General features: G+C 51.2%; 5 protein-coding genes across 5 annotated transcripts; 3 read left to right on the top strand and 2 right to left on the bottom strand.

The window, feature by feature from the left end:
* Positions 1 to 298: 298 nt before the first annotated feature.
* TVP38 (Tlg2-vesicle protein) lies at positions 299 to 1,243 on the top strand (the record flags this gene model as incomplete). The annotated part of the gene is made up of 2 exons (XM_041685677.1): positions 299 to 768; positions 820 to 1,243. 2 exons carry the CDS (start codon positions 299 to 301, stop codon positions 1,241 to 1,243), a joined length of 894 nt encoding a protein of 297 aa, XP_041539737.1.
* A 5,742-nt stretch (positions 1,244 to 6,985) lies between these two features.
* trr1 (thioredoxin-disulfide reductase TRR1) lies at positions 6,986 to 8,231 on the bottom strand (the record flags this gene model as incomplete). Its single annotated transcript, XM_041685676.1, has 3 exons — positions 6,986 to 7,167; positions 7,229 to 8,128; positions 8,210 to 8,231. 3 exons carry the CDS (start codon positions 8,229 to 8,231, stop codon positions 6,986 to 6,988), a joined length of 1,104 nt encoding a protein of 367 aa, XP_041539736.1.
* Positions 8,232 to 8,985: 754 nt separating this feature from the next.
* Positions 8,986 to 13,472, bottom strand: AKAW2_20909S (uncharacterized protein; the record flags this gene model as incomplete). Its single annotated transcript, XM_041685675.1, has 6 exons — positions 8,986 to 9,740; positions 9,815 to 10,110; positions 10,167 to 10,369; positions 10,424 to 10,549; positions 10,605 to 11,869; positions 11,936 to 13,472. The coding sequence occupies 6 exons, from the start codon at positions 13,470 to 13,472 to the stop codon at positions 8,986 to 8,988; spliced, it is 4,182 nt and encodes a 1,393-aa protein (XP_041539735.1).
* A 3,821-nt stretch (positions 13,473 to 17,293) lies between these two features.
* AKAW2_20908A (uncharacterized protein) lies at positions 17,294 to 19,096 on the top strand (the record flags this gene model as incomplete). The annotated part of the gene is made up of 4 exons (XM_041685674.1): positions 17,294 to 18,144; positions 18,206 to 18,439; positions 18,499 to 18,746; positions 18,813 to 19,096. 4 exons carry the CDS (start codon positions 17,294 to 17,296, stop codon positions 19,094 to 19,096), a joined length of 1,617 nt encoding a protein of 538 aa, XP_041539734.1.
* A 1,319-nt stretch (positions 19,097 to 20,415) lies between these two features.
* Positions 20,416 to 22,060, top strand: BNA4_3 (kynurenine 3-monooxygenase, mitochondrial precursor; the record flags this gene model as incomplete). Its single annotated transcript, XM_041685673.1, has 4 exons — positions 20,416 to 20,524; positions 20,602 to 20,816; positions 20,902 to 21,276; positions 21,332 to 22,060. The coding sequence occupies 4 exons, from the start codon at positions 20,416 to 20,418 to the stop codon at positions 22,058 to 22,060; spliced, it is 1,428 nt and encodes a 475-aa protein (XP_041539733.1).
* Positions 22,061 to 22,229: the final 169 nt, after the last annotated feature.

Genomic DNA, 22,229 nt, shown 5'->3' with positions numbered 1-22,229 from the left:
CTTTCTATCTCTCTCGCCATCCACTCATGCTTCGTCCCTACACGAGGGCTTAGCTACGCCCTCCTTGCTGTTAACTGCGCATCGCCAATCTGAACGACCATTGAACATCTACAGCGTTGCATTCAGACATTGCCGAACTCCCAAGTCGCGTACTGGTTTGCGCCCGTCGGCCCATTTCTCTGCACAGGCGTTCATCCGCCTCACCCAATATCAACATCGAGCCGAGATTGACTCCGCATATTGAATATCAAGTTAGGATCATACGCTCGTCCACAATTTCAAATTCCCCTTTGGAAAGATGCCTGCGGATTACTCATCCACCGCCCGGGCACTGTCCGTCTCGACCTCGTCCCCAGAACCTCTGTCTCCGTCGGAGGATGAGGCCTATCCGCCATGGAGCCGAAGGGCACCGGGGAGGCGGAATTCAGCCAGTATCTCCGGCGGACGACCCGCTACCCTCCGAGATCAGATCGTAGACCGAGCAACCAAGACATATCACCAGCTCCTGGAATCGTGGCGCAAGATGAACTTCTGGCAAAGGGTAGGGGCGGTGTCCGCGTTCTTATTGGCCAATCTCCTTGGAATAGGCTTTCTTGTCTTTACTGGGAAGGTCTTCATCTGGCTTCAACCCGTGGCGGCACAATGGGAGCATTCTCCTCTAGCCTACGGGGTTCTGTGGTTGTGTGTTTTCTTTGTCTCCTTTCCGCCGTTGGTTGGATGGTCCACATTTGGAACTATGGCGGGCTACATCTTTGGGATCTGGAAAGGGTGAGTGAAAAGTGTGCATTGATGTGCAAGGAGGGCTAACACCGTTCATAGATGGCTTCTTTATGCTTCCGCTACTGTGCTTGGGTCGACTTGTTCTTTCATTGTGTCTCGGACAATTTTATCCAAATTCGTTCACCGGTTGATGGAACGCGACAAGAGATTCGCAGCGTTGTCGCTGACGCTGAAGTATGACGGCTTGAAATTGCTGTGCATGATCCGCCTCTGCCCGCTGCCCTACTCGGTATGCAATGGGGCGGTCTCAACCTTCCCCACCGTTCAACCGTTGACGTATGGGCTTGCCACGGCACTCATTTCGCCGAAGCTGCTGGTTCCAGCCTTCATCGGTAACCGGTTGCGCGTCTTGTCGGAGAACAATGAAGAGATGAGCGCAGGCTCCAAGGCTGTCAATATTTGCAGTATTATCGTCTCTATCTGCATTGGTATCTTCACGGGGTTGTATATATATAGAAGGTAAGACTTGAGATGCCTCCCTGCATTGACCCAAGCCTTTGAGACTAACGCACATGGATAAGAACATTGGCCCGGGCCAAAGAGCTAGAAGCGAAAGAAAGGGAGGACATCCGACGCTCGCTGCAAACAGACCATGCTGCCCATCGTCCCCATGGCGCCTTTTCCGAGGATCCCGAAGTAAACAGCGCGGCCGCTCTTCTTGCGCGTGATGAAGAAGAACGCATCGGATTCGGCGACCTCGACGACGACCATGTCGACCTGGCGATTGACGATGAGAGTGGCAGTGAGACCTCCCCTCACCGCACACAAGCCTCCCCTTATCGCGATGAATTTACCGACAACGATTCAGATATCTTCAAAGATGGTGATGGGTCCCATGAGGAGATGTATACCCTACATACACACGTGCGGAAACCCTAGGGCTCATGGTTGGCCCGGAACAGTCAATAGCGAGGGCGTTGGTGGCTACGTGATAGATATCTGCGGTTACGAGTGATGACAGCACACTTTTCCGGATGGACATGACGGTTTATAAATTCCCTTTGGGGGTTTCGTAAATATTATAATTAGGCGAGGGGCCCATAAGAAGCCCGGCTTCTGGCTATGCCTCGACTGTTGAACACCAAGTTGTGTTAGTACTTGTACAGAGTAGCTTTAGAATTTCTGCAGGTAGGTTGACTGATCAGTAAGGCAATCCTCGGGTACTACTGGAGACCTCGCTCTCTAGGTGGGATTGGAAGATTCGCACGGTGGTGACCAGTGCAACATTCCAAGCAGTAGGAGGTCCACCTTGACGCTTGTGACGCGGGAGGATCCGGGAGCGCGAACAAAGCTGGGGGCAAACGGTCAGATCGCAAAGCAGCATCTCACCGAGGTCCTCTTAGCGAGATCAGACGGACCTAAAGGAAGACTAGGAGGAGCAAGAAAAGGGGGAGATGGACGAGGAGTCCTCAGGCTGACGATGGCACACGAAGACGGCCAGCAGGAATGTAATGAAAGTATCGAAAGTATTGGCTGGCCGGACTGAAAATTACGCGGGGTTCCGGCCGAATTTCCCGCCGACTTTCCTTCCCTTCTCGACTCCGACAGGCCTCAATGCAAGATCGTCTGTCTACTTTGGACTGACTCCGAGTTCCTTCTGCCTCTGCACTGTGGCTCTTCCCCCCTTGATTCGTTGTCTCCATATCCACCCCTCAGGCGGCGGTGTTCTCATCCTACCGGTAAGTCGGTCGCTACTACTCTCTCCGTACCACTCAAATACCCCTGCGGTTTCCTCGTCCTACTTCTTAGTAGGGTTTGCGCCGGTGCCAGAAACAAGCCAACCAACGTGATAGATTCGCAGGCGAAGGACCTGATGTCTTGTTAGCCACTAACTCCACCCCAGCATGTATGTCAACTGGTCATTGCCTGTGTCACTTTCATGCATACTTGTCTTGGAATTACCCTAGCATTCACCCGCAAATCATATATGATATCGAGTGGTCCGCTGACTTGATTTGAACGATAAGATACATTTCACATACCTGGTCCAGGCCTTCTCTTCACCCATCCAAGGGACTGATCGTGATGGAGCTCGCCATGGATGAATAGGCTAAGCATTAACATTCCACAACACCTCACGAAATGGGTATCCATAGAGTCAATCCGTCAGTCGCCGTGTTTGCAGCGTAGTAGTTGGTTTCGTGAGCTCTCTGCTATCAGTTCCAGAAGCCTTACAAGCATATACCTACATTCTGAGAGTGTGTGGCACTTGTCGAAATCCCACTTCTGCTCGCTTACCAGCAACTATGAAATCTGCCGCAGCTGTGGGGACTCGAGGTCCAGATGGCCATGCCTATGAATGCAATCATTTGGACCAATATCATGTGCCCACCAATTTCGACACCGCTGGCAGAAGCTCTTTCCCTTTGCTGGCACCGCGCCAAGCCTTCGCTGCAACAGGTCCCTCTCAATTTCCCGCAAAGCAGCCTGAGGGCATATATCCGGGGGGTCTTCCAAATGGAAATGGAATTATCCTTTCTAACCCCACTCCTAATGGAGGCGTAAGGGGAAATTTCTCTGAAATCAATGGCGTTCTCCGGGGGTTGCAGGATCGCGCTCAGGCAGCAGACCAAACACCACAGTCTTATATTCCGAGTACGAACCCAGCAACTTCCAATCATTCGGAGAAGACGCAGACCTTACCCCCCAAGACCACTCAGAAGACCTCAACATCTCCAGCTAGGACCATCAATATCATGTCTTCGTCAACATCTTCGTCGACCAACAAAGGTGTCGACAATGGATCCATACAGGCGAGGTACCGGCCACGCTCCTCGATACCTCCCAGGATGCCCGCTGCAGTCTACGCTCAACAATGTGTGGCAGCCGCGTATGCGTCCCGACTAAATCCATACGCGCTTCACAAGAAGGAACAAGAACTCCTCCAAGATCACATGTGTCATCTCCATGTCACTGTCTACTTAAACATTCGAAACGGCATCCTGCGTTTGTGGACGCGTAATCCTATGCTGAGTGTTTCGAAGGAGGAAGCCATGGGTTGTGCAAAGGACTATCGCTGGATGAACCTTGCATCGTTTGCCTACGAGTTTCTCGTGCGCAATGGATACATCAATTTTGGCTGCATAGAGATACCAGTCTCTCCGGCACCACCGAAGAAGGGTCGACGGCGGGATGGGCCGGTGATTGTTGTGATCGGGGCTGGAATGGCCGGTCTGGGGTGTGCACGCCACTTGGAAGGCCTCTTCAACCATTATCATGATCCGCTCACATCGCCCCGTGTGATAGTACTGGAAGGAAGACGCAGGATCGGGGGTCGTATCTACTCACATCCTTTGCGAAGCCTTCAGTCCTCTACCTTAGCTCCAGGATTAGTTCCCAAGGCTGAAATGGGCGCTCAGATTATTGTCGGCTTTGACCATGGAAATCCTTTGGACCAGATTATTCGGGGCCAGCTGGCTCTTCCCTACCATCTATTGCGCGACATATCTACAATCTACGATATAGATGGCTCAGCTGTGGATGAAGCGCGGGACGCAACAGACGAGATGCTCTACAATGATATACTGGACCGATCCGGGAATTATCGCCATAAGTCCGTGATAGTGCCAACAGCAGAAGGTGACCGGGATCTTATCGATTCCGGACGTGATGTGTCCACTAGCGACGGCCTTACGATAAGACAATACGAAGAAGCCAGGGCTGCTGGGACCATCGGGCTTCTGTTTCCTGCCAAGCGCGTCCGGCGAGGTGTTGGCCACAAAACCGCCGACATTAAACCGGCCGGGGCCTCATTAGCGGAATCTGACAACAGCGAGGAAAACCCAGCTCGCCTTGCCTGTCAAACGATGGGCTGGAGTTTAAACGATGGGGTTGCAGTGAACCAGACCATCAATTTGGACAATGTGGCTAAAGCCTCCCCGTTCCCGACATTAGGCGCCGTGATGGATGATGGTGTGCGACAGTACCAGCGCATGCTCCCATTGACCCCGAAAGACATGCGACTATTGAATTGGCATATGGCTAATTTGGAGTACGCAAATGCGGCGAACATTGGCAAGCTCAGTCTTTCCGGGTGGGATCAGGATATGGGCAACGAATTTGAGGGAGAGCACTCACAAGTGATCGGTGGATATCAGCAACTGCCGTACGGGCTCTTCTCGCTGCCTACAAAACTTGATGTTCGTACCAACAAAATTGTCAGCAAAATATCCTATGGCCATACAGAACTAGGCAAGCAGAAGACGGTGGTTCATTGCGAGGATGGTGAGTCTCTCGTTGCGGATAAGGTTGTCTTTACTGGATCTTTGGGTGTCCTGAAACAACACTCGATACAGTTCTCTCCTCCGCTCCCGGATTGGAAAACTGGTGCGATTGACCGACTTGGCTTCGGGATCATGAACAAAGTGATCTTAGTCTTTGATCAACCTTTCTGGGACACGGAACGTGATATGTTTGGGCTTCTACGTGAACCTAGCAACCGAAACAGTATGATGCAGAAGGACTATGCTGCAAATCGTGGCCGGTTCTACCTGTTTTGGAACTGCATGAAGACCACTGGTCTCCCGGTCCTTATTGCTCTCATGGCTGGTGACGCCGCGCATCAAGCCGAGAATACAGCAGATTCGGTAATCATCGCCGAAGTGACCAGTCAGCTGCGTAATGTCTTCAAGCATGTGGCTGTTCCAGACCCCTTGGAGACCATCATAACTCGCTGGGGTACGGACAAGTTTACTAGAGGGAGCTACTCGTATGTAGCAGCGCAAGCACTTCCGGGCGATTATGACCTGATGGCCAAGCCAATCGGCAATCTGCATTTTGCCGGAGAAGCCACCTGCGGCACTCACCCTGCTACGGTCCATGGGGCATACCTATCCGGACTGCGTGCTGCATCTGAGGTTATTGAGTCCATTCTGGGCCCCATTGACGTGCCCAAACCGCTTGTTCCGGAGAAAGGCAAAGCTGTCGACCTTGGCATACCCGTAGCGACGACAGGTCAGAAGCGAAAAGAACCTCCCTCAACAAACAGCAAGGGACCATCCCTCGACCCCACTGATGCAACGGCGAACAATGCAACACCTGAGGCACTCCATCGGGAAGCGTATGACAAAGCCATGTGGGCCGCCATCTACGAGGAACTGGGGGCGCCACCCCCACGACCAGCACGCACCGCGCTTAACCCGTTCCTACTGTACCAGAAAGACTACTGGGGCAAATGTCGCACGCAGTGTGACGAAGCCCGCCGAGCCGCAGCCAACGATCCCAACGCAAAGGCCGCGCGCGACGAGATCCGTCAAGCGCTAGGCCTCATGTGGCGCCAGGCCAGCGAGGAGGTGAAACGACCCTACTTGGAGCAGATCGAGGTCAATCGACAGGCCAATGCGAAGATCTGGGATACCTGGCGTCGCGACAATGCGGAATGGGAGAAGAAGTCGTACGAGGTCAAGGATCGGTGGTGTGCTGCGAATCCATTTGCAAACTGGGGACAGCCTGCGTCGTCGCAGGAACCAAGTACAACCATTGCTTCGGAGTCTTCCCATCAGTCTGCGAGTGCTAACCAGTCTGGCCCTTCGCTGATCTCGCATGATGCCAATGCTGCTGCTGCCGGATCTGTTATGCTGCCTAGCCAGCCAGAGGCGCCAGCTACAGCGACCACGAATGGCACTTCAGGAGATAGCGTTCAATGAACCCTTCCTTTCCCTACTACCCTTCTACAATCTCCTTACCTACCTAACACAGTTAACACCCATCCAACTGCACCCTTTGTATGATTATGACTCTACTAAAGAAACAATGACCCTTTTAGACCAGAAACGAAAGGAAAAGATATGTGTAAAGGAAAATTACTCTATAACGTCTTTCTACTCTATTTTGTATTCACATTCACATTCATGAGATCAGATGGTCGACGAGGATGATGACCGATCGAATCATCGAAAAACCTCCATCTTTGAAAAAGAACAATCCCGTGTATCACAAAACAATAAAACAACAGAATCGCTGGAGTGAGTCTAATAATATATAAAGCAGCCGTCACGGTAACAGGATAAATGAAAATGCAAACACACAGAAAAACAAGCCATGGCCCCACCTTGGCTAGAGCATAACAATGACAGATCCGTCTAGGTCGGTCTAAATGAAAACTCCAGGTCTAGATAAGATAATAGAGAGGAGGGGAATAAATATAAGGGAAAAGAAGATTGGGAGGTATAGGGGATGGCGATGATGTGAGAGGGAAATGAATCGCTTAAAGCAGAGGGTTGGACTTGTACTCGGCGGCGGCACCCTCACCGTCCTGCTTGACTTCGCCGTTGACCTCCTGGGTGGCAGGCTTGACGGCGGCCTTCTCGGTGGAGGTGGCGGGCTCCTCGCCGGACTCGCGCTCGGCGATGTACTTCTCGGCCTCGAGAGCGGCAATGCAGCCGGATCCTGAGAGTTCAAGTTAGTGGGTTGCAATAGACATATATGCGGGGGTTGGGGTGAAGCTTACCGGCACTGGTGATGGCCTGGCGGTAGCGCTTGTCCTGGACGTCACCGCAAGCGAAGACACCCTCAACGCTGGTGTAGCTGGTGCCGGGCTGGGTGACGATGTATCCGTCCTCGTCGAGCTTGATCTGGCCCTTGACCAGGGAGGTGGCGGGGTCGTGACCGACAGCGTAGAAGAGACCGTTGGCGTCAACAACCTCCTCCTCGCCGGAGACGACGTTCTTGACCTTGAGGTGGGTCATCAGGCCGTTGGGCTTCTCCTCACCGAGCACCTGGGTGGCGACGGAGTTGAAGCGGACGGTGACCTTGGGGTGGGACAGGAGACGGTTGGCCATGGCCTTGCTGGCACGGAGCTTGTCCTTACGGACAAGGACAGTGACGCTGCTGCCGTACTTGGCCAGGAACATAGCCTCCTCGGCGGCGGAGTCACCACCACCGATAACGAAGAGGGGCTTGTTGCGGAAGATGGGCACAGCACCGTCGCAGACGGCGCAGGCGCTGATACCGTTCTGCCAGTACTTCTCCTCACCGGGGAGGTTGAGGCGACGAGCGTTGGCGCCAGTGGCGATGATGACGGCGTCAGCAGTGTGAGCGGGCTCGTCGGTGGGACCGTCACTCCATTCCGTCCACAGCTTGAAGGGTCTCTGGGAGAAGTCGACCTTGGTGATGGTCTCGGTGATAACCTCCGTACCGAAGCGAACGGATTGCTTGCGCATGTTCTCCATCAACTCTCCACCGCCAATGCCATCCGGGAAACCGGGGAAGTTCTCGATGTCGGTGGTGGTGGTAAGCTGACCGCCGGCGGCGGTGCCGTTAGCCAGCATACCCTCATAGAGGACGGGCTTGAGTTCGGCGCGGGAGAGGTAGATGGCCGCAGTGTGGGCGGCGGGGCCGGAGCCGATGACTGTGTAACCCGGTTAGATTTCTTCCTTCATTCTTCTTTGCTTGCCATGTATTTCTCGAGGGAGACAAGGGATCCACTTACTAACGACGTTGGTGTGCACCATTCTGGAGGCTGAAGTGGAATTGACGCGCAGGGGCGCCTTGAGGTTATTGGATAGGACGGAGGCTGAGGGCGAGGAGTTTTGTTGCAGGGACGACGCGGCGGCGGCAGTCAATCCAAGAGAGGAACGAAGGGTGGAAAAGGGAAAACGACGAAAAGCGGAGGAAAACAGATTGGCGGTGTTGAAGGGGGGAAGCGATTAGCTTTTTAAGTATGAGTAGAAGAGGAGGGGGAGGAAAGAGAGAGAAAGCGGAAGAGCGAAGAGGGGGGTTAAATGAATTATCTCTGGGCAGACAGAACAGAACGGAGAGGCGAAGAGGGGTGGGGAAAAGGGCTGGCCGGCACAGATTAGCTAAGGGGAAGCGCAGAATTGCAACGGAGTGGGGCAGAGAAAAGAGAGAGAGAGGTGGGTGTTGGGTGTGATTTGAGACGCACCTTTGGAACTGATTGATAAGGTCGAAGGAACCAGAAAACAGACTCAACAAGTCAGGAAAGGGTGGATGAAAGACCAAGTGAGGGCAAGCACGACTGGCTCACAAATCATCCGCGGCGAGACCCGGTCACGTGCATTAGTTGCTTACCAACCGGGCTGGGCGAGACCCGATTATGTCATTTAGTTATCAATGGAAAGGGTCGGGAATAGCATCAGATCACATCGTTGTCATATATGAACAAGAATAAATAAAGAAATACATTATTCAGTCGTCACTCGTGGAATCATATCACTCATCATAAAGCATCTCGAACCTCTCTCCCTTCTATTTGGATCGCCCAAACCACTTTTTCCGTTTAGGCACCTCCTTATTCTCTTCTTCTCCGCCCCCCATTCCCATCTCTCCCGCATCCGGACTCACAGGGACCAGTGTCTCCGGCGGCAACACGCCTCCTTGAGCAATCTCGAACCTCGCTCGCACATCATCTTCGTCATCAAACCCATCGTCCTCGTCTTCCTCATCCGTCATGCCCTGCTCGACGTCGGTATCTTCCACCGGCGCTTTGTCGGCCTTCTTGCGTCGCACTCCCAGCCATTTCTTCCACCCTTTAGGCACTGATGCCGCAGGCGGATCGTACTCCATGTCTTCGTAGCGTAGAATTGGCACGAGCAACTTGTATGGCGTCGTGATCCCCGCCGGGTCCTTGGGGTTTAGCTCGAGATTAAGCGTGATAGCCAGGCCACCTTCCAGATTGATCAACGCCCCGAGCCCATCATCACCCCGTTTGGACTTCTGACTGAGGTTGGTGGGTCGTCGCAGGAACGGGCCGGGCTTGGGTTCACCTGCATCATCTGTGTCTGCGGTCGGGAAAACCCCGTCCATGCTCATCCGACGCGCAGGTGGTGCCTCTCCCAGATTGAAATCTTTGGTGGGAGGCGGGCCCCGAAGGGAGAGTCGTCGCAGGAGCCCGGTCCGGGGAGGCTTCTCCCCGCGAGTGAGAGATAATGTTCTCTTGAGCTTGGCGGGTCGGGCTTCTTCCTCAGCTGGGGCATCGGGCGGCGTTCCGGGTGGCGTGGTGCCTATCAATCGGTCAGACACCGAAGCGTCATACAGTCTGGTCTCAAGACGCCATAATAAATGTGGGGCAACTTACCAGGCTTGTACTCCCGAATAGAACACCAATTTCGGCGTGGGAGCAACCGTTTGTTGTTCCGGGGCTTGTTATTCACATCATGGGTAAAGATGGGAACCATATCTTCGTCCGTGTTGGTGTCCATATGATGCACGCGATTGCGCTTGTTGAGCATGTCGGATATCATTTCCGTCTCGGGCATGTCAGCGATTGCTGAAGAGATGACGTTTGGCATGTATCGATAGTCTCGGTCTTTTGGCACGTCCAACTTGGGATTGGAGTAAAACTGGCCGATCGCCGCCAGATGCACGTCGCCGCTAAAAACAGTCTTGGTTAAATATATCCTGCACTGCAGGGGCAGTCTAGCACTTACCTTAGAATGGTCACCCGGACGGATTTCTCTGCCGCAAGATCCTGAAGGTCCTCGATCAGATATGTCCGCTCAGCCTTGTGCCGCTTAGACGTCCAGTGATCATCGAAGATCTCGACTTTGGCGCCGGTCTTGTTCACCAAACCGCCGAAAAGCCCTGCTTTTCCAAGCGACTTACGGCTGTTGAGAATATTCTTGACCATGGCCTGCGAAGACGTTAGCATAGAGCAATGGGGATCAGACCGGAATCAGTGACATACTACTCGTGGATACGCCAGGGGAATGCCCAGGGACACAATCAAGTGTCGGGTTTCGCCTCGAACTATCTCCTGGTGGCATCTATCCCAGATCAATTCACCAGTTTCTTCCGAAATAATCTCGTCGGTCTGGCGGTTCGCTGTTAGCATCAAAGTAGTACCTAACGTGCCGTTGAATACTTACCATTCGTTCTGTTCGGCAATCCAATCCCAGGAAAGCTACTCCGTCACCCAGTGACATGAACAGATGCCGACTGCGTTGATTGATATAAGGTCCTGGCTTGGCACCAAGCAGCCAGCTAGGCTCCTCAGTTTCAGTTTCTTCCGGGACACTGTGATGCTGGAAAAGCAAGTAGTACTTGAACGCAATATTGCCTAGTCCCGAGATGACGGGCGAGTTCATGAATTCCTCCGGGTAGGAGCCGAATCCCTCAATGATCTCGTGGTCATTCCACATATTGACCATAGGGATCTGGGAGTTGGCGAGGGAGAACAATCCTTGCGAGAACCAAGAGGCATAATTCTCCAGGTAGAAGTCTTCCAGCTCTGCCTTGAACTCTGCAGTAAAGGGCGCCTCGTATTTCTCATTCAGGTTTTTGATCTTGACCCATTCCTGGAAGTGGGCGGTTTCCGCAATGACCTTGTCATTGAAAATCTGATCGCCACCACCAATCATGACGTGGAAAGGGCGAGTCTGGTGCTCATTGAGGACATCTCGCCAGAGAGGGTCCGGACCGCTGAGTTTGTTGGAGTCCACTGCGGGGCTGAATCCATTGCCGGTATGGAACATGATGTTCATTGACTGTCCCCTGGCTGGCACCCAAAAGCCTAGAGCCGGTCCATGATTCAGACGGTACGCGACCCGCTGCTGAGTCGGGCCCAACTCAATTTCAATGTTGAATTTCCAGAACGTGACGTCCCGTCCGGGATCAGCATAAAGACGAGCGCCTGTGATTTCCTTGTAGCTTCCAGCAGTCTCTCCGTCCATGGAGTGAATGCGATTGGCCGGGACCGGCTGTTTGACACCTTCACTGCTGTAGTCCATAATACTGGGGGACAATTCAAAGATTCCGTCGTCATTTTCAACAAATGACAGATCTTCTCCTTCCGCAGTATGCTCTACAGGCTTGACATACAGAGGTCGTCCGTCCCGGCCCAACTTCATCAATCCTGCGGTTGGGTCAACGTATTCGGGTGCCAGTTGAGAATCTTCCCCTCCTACCTGGACGGGCGGAGGAGCAAGAAGGTCCATGGGCTGAGCAAACACCCTCAACGTTGGACGCGGCTCATAGGAGGAGAGTGAGTCTTGTGTGACGATTAGGACACTGCCTCTCCAGGTCTCCTTGTTAAATGGCCCATTGGGACCATCAATTCGGACCCGCTTCAAGCCAGCGTAGCGGAGCAGAGGTCCGCTTTGCAAGAAGATTGATGGCTGAAAGCGCTTGTTACCTGTATAGAATGCGTGGTTAGCAATCAGATAGCCTTAAATTGATAGTCCAGTTTCTTGCTGCTTACTTGTTGGCTTCTGAGCAGACGGCTTCTGGGCAAAGCTGTTGGGCAGGGCCCGACTGAGTCTGCGGTTGCTGCTTTCGCCAGTTTCCCACCAGGCCTTACTCCGATCGGCATCAAAACGTTGGAAGTCGAAATCAGAGGCTCCCAACCTAGCTATAGCTGCAGTCCTCCATTCAGAGAGAGGAGGAGGCGTTGGCGGAGGCACGTTAAACGAGACCTTGGGCTTGGACGGCACATTTGTCTCCGCTGGAGCAGAAGGCATTATTGGGTTGTTCACATCCAGTCCACTGTCTACGCTAGCCTTGGCAGGTGCTGCTCCAGTAGGGTTCTTCAACACTCCCTGCTGGGTAGTCGGTCCTTGCATAGAAGGCCCCCTCTCCGGGATAAGTTGTGGGGGCGATTTAGTTTGATAAGCCGCCGGGTTGGCAACTGGTGGCGCACGGGTGCTGGGCTGAATTGGAACGGCCTTCCTGGCCGGGACGGCCATTCTAGATTGATCAGGAAACGCCGAGTCGGGGGCTGCAGAACTAGGTGGATACGGTTGTGCATCTCGTTGTTTGCCTTGATTCATTGCTCGCGGGCCCATCGGTGGTCCTTGCGGAGGGTGGCTCACAGATACCGTTCGCCTGGGAGCGTTGCCGGTTCGTGCCATCGGCCCGTCTGGCCGACCCCCATTGAAGTCCTGAATCTCGTCAAAAGCGCGCTCTGCGGCGTCTTGTGAAGGTGGCATTCGGCTGCGAGGCGGCCTGGCTCTTTCGGAAGATTCTGGCCCTTCGGGGCTGTATCCAGTGTGTCCTTCAGAAGCCGCATGCCGATGATGCGATCGCTTTGCTCCCTGTGCCGGTCTTGGCTCGGCCATTCGTCCAGGGACTGCTCTCTTATCCACGCTCTCTAGTGAGTCAGAAGGCTGCGCCATTGCTGTTGCACGACTTTCAGTCTGCCGTTTCATCCGTTCCCTCAGTTTCATTTCAGCCTCTAGAGCGCGTGCCCGCTTCTCCTCCTTGCTCGCACCCGTATAAGTGGTCTCGAGCTTTTGGAGCGGCGAGCGATCGGATGCCCAGTCCCGTCGCTGTTCGGTTGCAGAGCGGACCGTACTCGACCGACTTACTGGGGATGGCTGACTATTTGAAGATAAAGAGGCCTTGTGTGCCTCAGCGCCGTGCTTGTCAGCTCTCGTGGCCGATGATTTCGAGCGCTTTTCAGACCATACTGGGCGGTCCGGCGTTGGGAGATTCTCTCCTTCTTCCATGTTGTCTTCTGGATACACGTCTCTCCTGTAGCTTTTGCTTCTGGTAGAATATGAGCGCGACCTATGGTGGCTTTGAACCCTGCTAGAATTGGCTGGGTAGGGCGGCGGTGGCCTTGAATTGTTGGGGTTGGCATAAAAGTCGTTATCCTCGTAGTAATCCGGCGCAGCGGACTTCACGACTTGGGACGGCTGTCTTTTGTGCGACGGGGCTGTATAAATACCATTGGTGGGCGCCTGTTGCAGATACGTGGGAGCTTCCGTGGGAGGGGCGGGGAAGCGATCTGTAGCCATATTTGCGGTGTAACTCGCAGCAAACGCAGCAAATGTGTTACTAGCAGCTCCGCTTGTTCATGGAGGCTCTGGCCAGCGAATGAATTGAAGGCGTGTTTCGGATCGGTGTTAGTCCTTCGTTGATCCGGTTGATACGTAGTCACTGTGGCGCATTCAACTGGTCCACTTGAAACCAATACCCCGTGAAATAGTGGCGATGGAAATATATGATTGTAATTGATTCAAATTGATCAGAAACCGGAGTGACACCTCGATTAGTAGTATAGCATTGCAGTTGAAGGCAGTGTTGGCAAAGTATGCACTGCAGGTGGCGGAAGCCTAGTAGTAGTCCTGCCTTGGTACTGGTAGTTTTCCTCACGTTTCGGGGTATATAAGTCGGAGATAATATAAGTACTATGCAGTATAACTACAGATCTGCCGGTGGAGTAAACAATCGGGATACCCGCTAAGCAAAGGGGCCGACGAAACAATAGGGAGGGTGAAAGAATGGAAGAAAGGGAATGAGGAATGTAGGTAGAGGGAGGGGAGAGGACGAAGAGGAGAAGAAAGAAAGAAAAAAAATTGGAGCACGGGGCAGAGGGCAATGCCCAACGAAAGGCGTTATGCTAATATACGATGGGGATGGGGATTTGATCGATCGGAGGGGAGATGTCAATCTAAACCGGTGGCTGGTAAAAAGCCCAGCCCTCTCTCTTCTTCTTTTCTCTCTAACTCGCCTGTTTTATCTTCTCTGCGGGGCGTCCACCCATGAGCTCTGCCAGGTACACACTGACTCGGCCGTTTTTCTTCCCGCTATATCTTGTTCTATTATTGTCTTATGGATCGTCATTGTGAGGATATTTTATTTGTGAGTTTTCGTTGGGCAGGTGTGTGGTCAAATTACTGCCGTCAACGTCGCCCCGTCTGCCACCTCAAAATGCCTCGTGTACATGTTGGACAGTGTTGTCAGTCTAGCCAGCCGTGAAGAAAATTATTGACAATGGATCTCCTCTGTCACAGCTTCCTGTCACCCAACATCGTGGTGAGAGTCAAGCAAGGAATGGAGGAGGGAAGTATATTGTGCAGCCTAGACACTTGCATCATATCATGGCTGTGCGGGTGTTGCCCGCGCTTGGCAAGAAACACCTTACTGGAACCACCACCATTGGATGGCTGAGCTCATTGCCCAAATCCAACGCTCGAGCAGCACTAATAATTGAACCTCAATGGCTACATGTGTGACTAACAGGTGTAGTTCAATTCTCTGGCTGTCTGAACTCTCAGGTTGTTATGCCAGTGTTGTCTCCGTTGTGTTGTTCATGACTTGCTCTGTCACATGACCCAGTATATCGGTTTTACCAAAAGGGGTAATCCAGAACGCTCTGGCACTCCAACCTCATACATCATCAGCACGCCTTAAGAGCCCTTGTACTAAGGATCAAGTATATACTAGTCTGCAGTGACACGGGTAATTTTTTTTGATGCTTGTCAGTGTTGAACCGAGTAAGAGGCATAGAATACCAGAATGGAAACGAGCTGATATTCTTGTCGACAACAAGGCGATATAGGACTAATATATCGAACCCTATGTTTGGCAAGCAGCAAGTCCCTTTATAGATGCAGAAGCGGCTGATCATCGTGGACTGCGAAACGCGGGTAGGTGGCACATACATAGTCTTAAGCTGTAACATGAGGCAATCAGGCATGCAGTACTCCCTGGATAAGGAGTCAGATTAGCGCAAATACATTCTTTTCGCGACCAGGTAACAAACTGAGACGATCATGCGACCGAAAGTTTGAACCAAAATATTCAGGCATTGTGCTGCTCAAAAAGATTATTTGTCTGATCATCTTGGGGTTTCGATCCACTACATTGAGGGCAGGTGTTAGCAACTTGTGCAGGGGGTAGAAGTTAGCATATAGCGAAGAGGAACCGTTGAGAAGGTCTTTATCCTTAGGGCACTGGAATCTTCAAAAGCATCTGTTCGACTCTTCCCCCCTCCCCCCTTGTGGCTGGCATGTTTCAAGCCTCCGCATCAGAGATCGGGTATGATTTGCTATAATCTCGCACGCTCTGGTGCAGCCTTATTGACACAATATGATGAGTTGACTAGAGCATAAAAGAATGACTGGCCATGCACGCAATCCCGTAAAGGCGGTTTCGTCTGCGAATAGAGGCAAAACCCTCCGAGGTACAGGTGGCATCTTTATAGACTAGTCTCGTCGTCAGATTTGATGGCTACATACAAGACTGGTCTGCTTTGCTTTTTTCGCTTCATGGATCAGTGAGTATAATAACCATTTAGATAGATTGTTCAGGTTGAGGAAGGCTGTTAGAAGATATATGTCGGATCTTTTGGAAAGGGAGTGGTTTGGATAGCTCTGGGCCAGTGTTTGAACATTTAGGTCTTCCGTGAATCCTATTGAAAAGATAAAACCCGTAAGCTGGAGCTTTAAGAGGCCAAGAATAGCAAAGCAAATATATTACTAGTAAGGGAGCTTCATAGTGAGAAACCTGAAATAGGCGATCGCATAGCAAGGAAGTTATATAATTAAAGAGGTGTTCATATGTCACATGAGTGTGGTGCATGAGCAGAACGATACACTAGGCAAAGAGGAAGCATATGGATTGGGGTAATGGAGCGGTGTGGGAGCCATCTCAAGCCAGAAGTGATTAGAGTCGAAAGCAAAAGCAGATCTTGCCTTTAGTGGGTTCAAGAAAGTAATGGAAATTCCCAAGACGGTCATTATCGGATACATCACATGTATAACCTTGTTCGCGCGGGACTTCCCATAGTCTTGCCGAGACACTTCATGCTACTATTCCACCCATGCATCGTCCATGCTTCCGTGCACTTACAGTAAGGACATGTTTCTATCGTGCAGCTGGGGTGGACTACCTATAAAATATACTCTATTAAAAGCCTAAGATTCGTTGCATATCAATAATTGGATGATGGGTTACCCCTACAACGAATGAATTTAGTCGCTCATCTGCTCGTTGTTACTTGAATTATAGTTTCTCCCTGTGATCCTCCTTGGTGTGTAGATGCAACGAAAGAACAAAGTGGTCGAAGAGGAAGAACACGGAGGACCGAGTTCCTTCCATGTATGATGGCTCTTTCGAAGACATATATGCACGGGTGATCATATGCATTGTCCCGGGGAGTAAATGCTAGTTGAGGCAATCGCTGTTAAGGGAAATGCTCTCTCACATTTCTTGAAAGGCCACGTCAGCACGCTGGAGCATTAATGTCTATAGTGTAATGAAAAAACGGGCGAGGAATGTTCGAGAAAACAGAGATCTTCTCCGGCGGAGGAGCTGGACAAATTTGTATCTATTGAGCCTCTGTAGTTCTGTTCCGCGCTCTGTTGGTTCAATTTGTCATACGCGCTGATAAATTAGTTAACTAATTGAGCCTTGAGCAGGGACAATACTACTAGTAATAGTGTTATCTAACCACGGAAAGAGTCCCGCGGTGGAGTCCAAAATTGCTTATCAGCGATAACCCTAAAAGTCAGCCTTGTTATACTACTGCATATTATAGCAACCCCTAGCAGAAACGCCAGCTGGTGGATCCTTCGTCTGTGGAAGGATTCATGTACACTCATCCAAAGCGGAAAAGAACCCGACCTGATTACAAAAGAATCAAAAGGACAATATGTCAGCACGCTCGTAGAGCTCAACTTGTTATGCTTACTTGTCAATTAATAGCTGAATATCACTGCAATAGTGACTCTCTCAAATTCGGACTAAGCTCCGAACAGCCTAGCTCATCATTGATCTCATTAAAACAGATTTGAACCATTTTTGAACTGTTATCTCTGGTGGCGGTCGCTGGATGACAGCTGCTCTATCTGGCAATCCCCAGACAATTGCAAGACTGAATACATCTGGGAAAGAACACACAATGCAGCCAGAAGGAGAAAAGAACAGATACAAGCCAGGTGATGTCGATACGACATCGTCCGAAAGCACACCCGACGATGAAGCAGTACTCGCACAAACAGCAGTTTCATCCAAGCCCTTCAGCACTACTCGCGCGAATCTCACTATTGTCAGTCTCACGGGCGTCAGCTTCCTCAATACTATGGGATCAGGCATCCTGACCGTGGCCCTCCCACAAATGGCGATCGACCTCCATCTAGACGAAGATATCCTACTATGGCCCGCATCAGTCTACGCGCTCGCAGCGGGTTGCACTCTGCTGCTCTTCGGCTCCATTGCGGATGCAGTGGGTGACAAAATAATATGGATAACTGGGAGTATTCTGTATGCAATTTTCACGCTGGCCTGCGGCTTTGCACAAACGGGGAATCAGCTCATCGCGTTTCGGACTCTTCTGGGTCTTTGCATCGCAATGTGCTTGCCCTCTGCAGTTAGCCTAATGACGCGCAGTTGCCCCTCGGGAATAAGGCGAAACATTGGATTTGCATCAATGGGAATGGGGCAGCCTTTAGGCTATTCATTGGGGCTCATCCTTGGTGGTGTGTTCGTTGACACGATCGGATGGCGCTATGGATATTATATCAGTGCTATCATCAATGCTGTCCTATCGGCCACGGCTATCTGGGCGCTGCCCGCTGTTAGCAAACCCCACGGAGAACCGTGGCATCGGCGCATGGCAAAGATTGACTGGATCGGGGCACTCATCATTAGTGTCTCGCTGGCATTGCTGTGCTTCGTGATGGCGTAGGTGTTCCCTCAATCTCCCGCGTTCGACTCTGTCTTGCTAATGTAATGTGTCCTGCAGTGAACTCTCCGGAAGTTATCGAAACATTCGCACAGGATACGTCATTGCCCTCCTTGTTGTTTCACTGGTGCTCATTCCTGCATTTATTGCCTGGATGAATTGGCGACAACGAAAGGGTCAGCCCGCCCTCATTCCCAACAGTATATGGCGTAACACCACATTTACCTCGACATGCATCATCGTGTTCTTTACCTGGGCTGTTTTCAATGCCTTCCAATACTTTTCGTCGCTCTAGTAAGTTAACATTTTATTCTAAAAGGAGGATATGGCACGTGGCTGACGAGTATGGGCAGTTTCCAAAACATCCAGCATCATTCTGCTCTGATCTCCGCTGTGATGTTTCTACCCTTGGTGATCGTCGGGGCGCTCACAAATATTGTCACGGGCTACGTGGTGGATAAAGTTGAGGTACGAACATTAGTCTTTGTATCTGCCTGCATCAGCACTATCTCTGCTCTGTTGATGGCATTGGTCAAACCGAGCTGGGGATATTGGCGGGGGCCGTTCGTGGGGATGCTTCTGAGCCCACTTCATCCAGATGGTAAGTCCAAAATGAACACGACGGCTGAACGAAGCAAACCACTCTGATTCACTAATCGGGAAATAGTTCTTTTTACCGTCTCAAACCTTATAATCTCGCAAGCTTATCCGGGAGAGAATCAAGGGCTGGCTGGGGCCGTGTTTAATGCCGTCTCACAGATTGGTAACTCCGTCGGACTAGCCGTTAGCGCTGTCATTGCTGGATCTGTTACGGCACACTCGGACGGCAGTTTGTTGAAAGGCTACGAAGCGGCCTATTGGCTCATGTTCGCAGCCATGATCGTAGTCTGTTTTGTCAGTTTTGTGGGACTGCGGTCCGGCGGGAAGGTGGGCAGCAAAAAGGAGGAGTAGAAGCTTCTGTAACCTATCATGACGATCCTAAATCCTATAAGCCCTAACACTTCGGAGCCACCAAATTCCGGATCCCTCATCTCCAGCAAACTATAGGATGAAACGACTGTTGTAGTTCTGGCCTCTTACAGCAGGAAAGAGGCGGTTTAATGCGCCTTTTTAGCGGTCACGTCATGATATTAGCCCGGTCCAGACGGGCAAGACTGTCTCTGGCCAGAAAATGCCGACGGAGATGCGTAGGAGATGCTTATGGAAGCGGGATTGCGCCGGCGATCCTTCATCTAGTGGTGGCCATTGCAGAGAATTACTGCAGAAGCCTGACTGAGTATATTTCTGCTTATTGCTCTTTTTGCTTTCTTTGGGCACATCTCCGCCTCACGTCAGACATGCACTGCCAACCCATCCTACAATATCCAAGCGTAGCCAATTGGGTGATGTCTGGATCGCCGAAAGACGATAACGATCTCGTTGAGTATACCGTCCAACAGACCGTAACGTCTCGTTCACTTCCCAGTGGTCTTTCCGATGAATTGCCAAGAGATATTATATTGGAAATGCTTATTATTAGACGTTCTTTGCTGCCTGGACTGCAAGTCGAGAACCCGCATTCAACCGGCATACAGACCCTCGATAAATATACCGCTTCATGCATGTGAGAACTCACACATCCATGAAGTCCGGGACTTCGAGGGAATTTCCATACTTGTACTACATTCATGGAAATTGTTATACTTTTCTTCTCGAAGTATGTGATCTTAAGTAGGTGCACAGGTACTAAGTTTGGTTTCTGCATAATTATCAATATCCTGGGTCTCCGATCAGCCACGCAACGTATACATCGTCTAATAGTCTGACCCTGTCCAGCTCCCAAAGGCATTTGGCCCCAAGACAAAGCTTGCAAGTATCCACTAGGCTCTATCTTGGAGGGCCCCCAATTCTGGCCTTTCTTTTCCATCCTGAAGGATGCCAGTAGCAGATTCCTACGGCTCCAGATCAGGCCAATGAAGTCAGCGGTCCCATGCTGGAGTGGCCAATCGATTAACATTGCTCTATGGACAGTTAACTTCCGAAGGGACTCATCGGAATAGTGTCATATACTTTCGCTCAATCAGGATCCACCGGTAAATGTATCATGCCAGGACTGCGTTATAACTCCGAATCTGGTAAGAGGCGGTCTACGTTGGAGAATTGGTTGCACCTTTTGGATATAAAAGGGTACCACGATGCCCTTTTTCAGAATGCTAGTATTACCAGGGCGTCTCCCCCAATCTATTTGTCTTGCTCTTCTGTGAGAAAGGTCTTATTGTACTTAGAATACTATGTCTTCATACAAGGTTGTCATTGTCGGGGGTGGCCCGGTTGGGGCGTTGGCGGGATTATATGCGGCTCAGCGAGGCTTTCAAGTGGAAATTTATGAGATGAGGGACGGTGCGTCTGCCTTACTTTCTGCGCCTCTGATGCACTTCCCAGTGACATTCTCTTCTAACGGATGGTTGTACATGTAGAGTACAGTCAAGTCCAGACAGCAACTTCCTTCTCTGCCAAGAGTATCAGTCTAACGCTGTCCGAACGAGGCATCAAGGCTTTACGGCATAGCCAATGCAGGGGCCTGGCAGAGAGGATTCTATCGACAACTGTTCCCGTCTATGGTCGAATGGTGCACAGCAAGTCCAAGACGCGACTAACTACCAGGCGAATTGCCTATGATGTTCATGGACAGGTATGTCAGGACCCTCTTCAGTTACTCCTTTCCTTTCTCTATTCCTTTTAGACTACCAGTCTGACAAATGCTCATCTTCATGTAGGCTCTTTATGCAATCAGTCGCTCTGAGATTAACCAAAACCTGCTTGAGGAGCTGTCTGCCTTCCCAAATGTTCGCATATTCTACAAGCACAGACTCAATGGCTTGGACATGAAGCAGAAGTGTGCCACTTTCCAAGACATATCTCGCCCCCTGGAGCCCAGCCATGAGACCAAGTTTGACCTACTGATTGGTGCTGATGGTGCTCACTCTACAACCCGCTTCTTTCTGTCCCGCTATGCCAAAATCAACATTAACCAGAAGTGGGAAGACATCTTCTGGTGTGAGCTTACCATCCCTGTGGGGCATGCTCTTCCAATGGACTGTCTGCACATGTGGCCCCAGCGTGACTTTATGCTGTTTGCCTGTCCGGATAAGGTATGCATGCTCCACAAGTTCTTTCATCGCGCAATGTTATACTGACCCTCCCTAGGAAGGAACATTGACTTGCAATCTGTTCGCTCCGGAGAAAGTGTTCCTGGAACTGAAGTCATCTGGGAGGATTGCAGAGTTCTTCGAGAAGAACTTTCCTGGTATCACACCAGACCTCATCCCCACCGACAACCTCCAGAAACAATTCAAGTCCAACCTTCATCACCCCATGATCGACATCCGATGCTCACCGTATCACTACCAGGACTCATGTGTCCTTATTGGTGATGCTGCGCATGCTATGGTCCCCTTCTACGGTCAAGGCATGAACACCGGCTTCGAGGATGTCCGAATCCTGTTCGAGGACTTCCTCGACCAACGAAGGAATTTCCCTTCCTGGAAGGACAACCTCTCCTTGAGTTATGCGATGCAACAAAAAGAGCTACCCGACACCCCGCAAGCGATTGTGGAAGACTACCTTGAGCAGTACACCAAGTATCGCCAGCCGGATGTCCACATCATAAATGAATTGGCGTTGCAAAACTACAAGGAACTACGACAAGGCGTGTTCAAGATGTCTTACCATATCCGTAAGCATATTGAAGAGTTTCTGAGTCTTCATGCCCCGCAGCTTGGGTGGGCGACGCAGTACCGGCTGGTGGCGTTTGAGACGATGCGATATACCGATGTTTTGCGACAGGTCCGAAGACAGGGAATGATCTTGAGTGCTGTGGCGTGGAGCTGCCTGGCGCTCTTTCTCCTTTTGTGTCTTTTTTCGCTTCACCTGTAAGAAGCGAAGTATTGGTAATGAATTTGGTTTGTGCATATAGTCGGTGGTATAAGTGGGTAAAAGCTTGGACATAGTGTAATTAAGTGTCAGTTATTGATTATTGTTTAATTGAAGTTTACACACTAAAGCGATGCGAACCCTAATGTGACTTCTGCTGTTCCTGAACATG

The sequence above is a fragment of the Aspergillus luchuensis genome, chromosome 2, assembly GCF_016861625.1.
Source record: "Aspergillus luchuensis IFO 4308 DNA, chromosome 2, nearly complete sequence".
NCBI classification, from domain to species: domain Eukaryota; kingdom Fungi; phylum Ascomycota; class Eurotiomycetes; order Eurotiales; family Aspergillaceae; genus Aspergillus; species Aspergillus luchuensis.
Note: the sequence above shows the minus strand (reverse complement) of the source record. Positions and strands in the feature narration are given on the sequence as shown.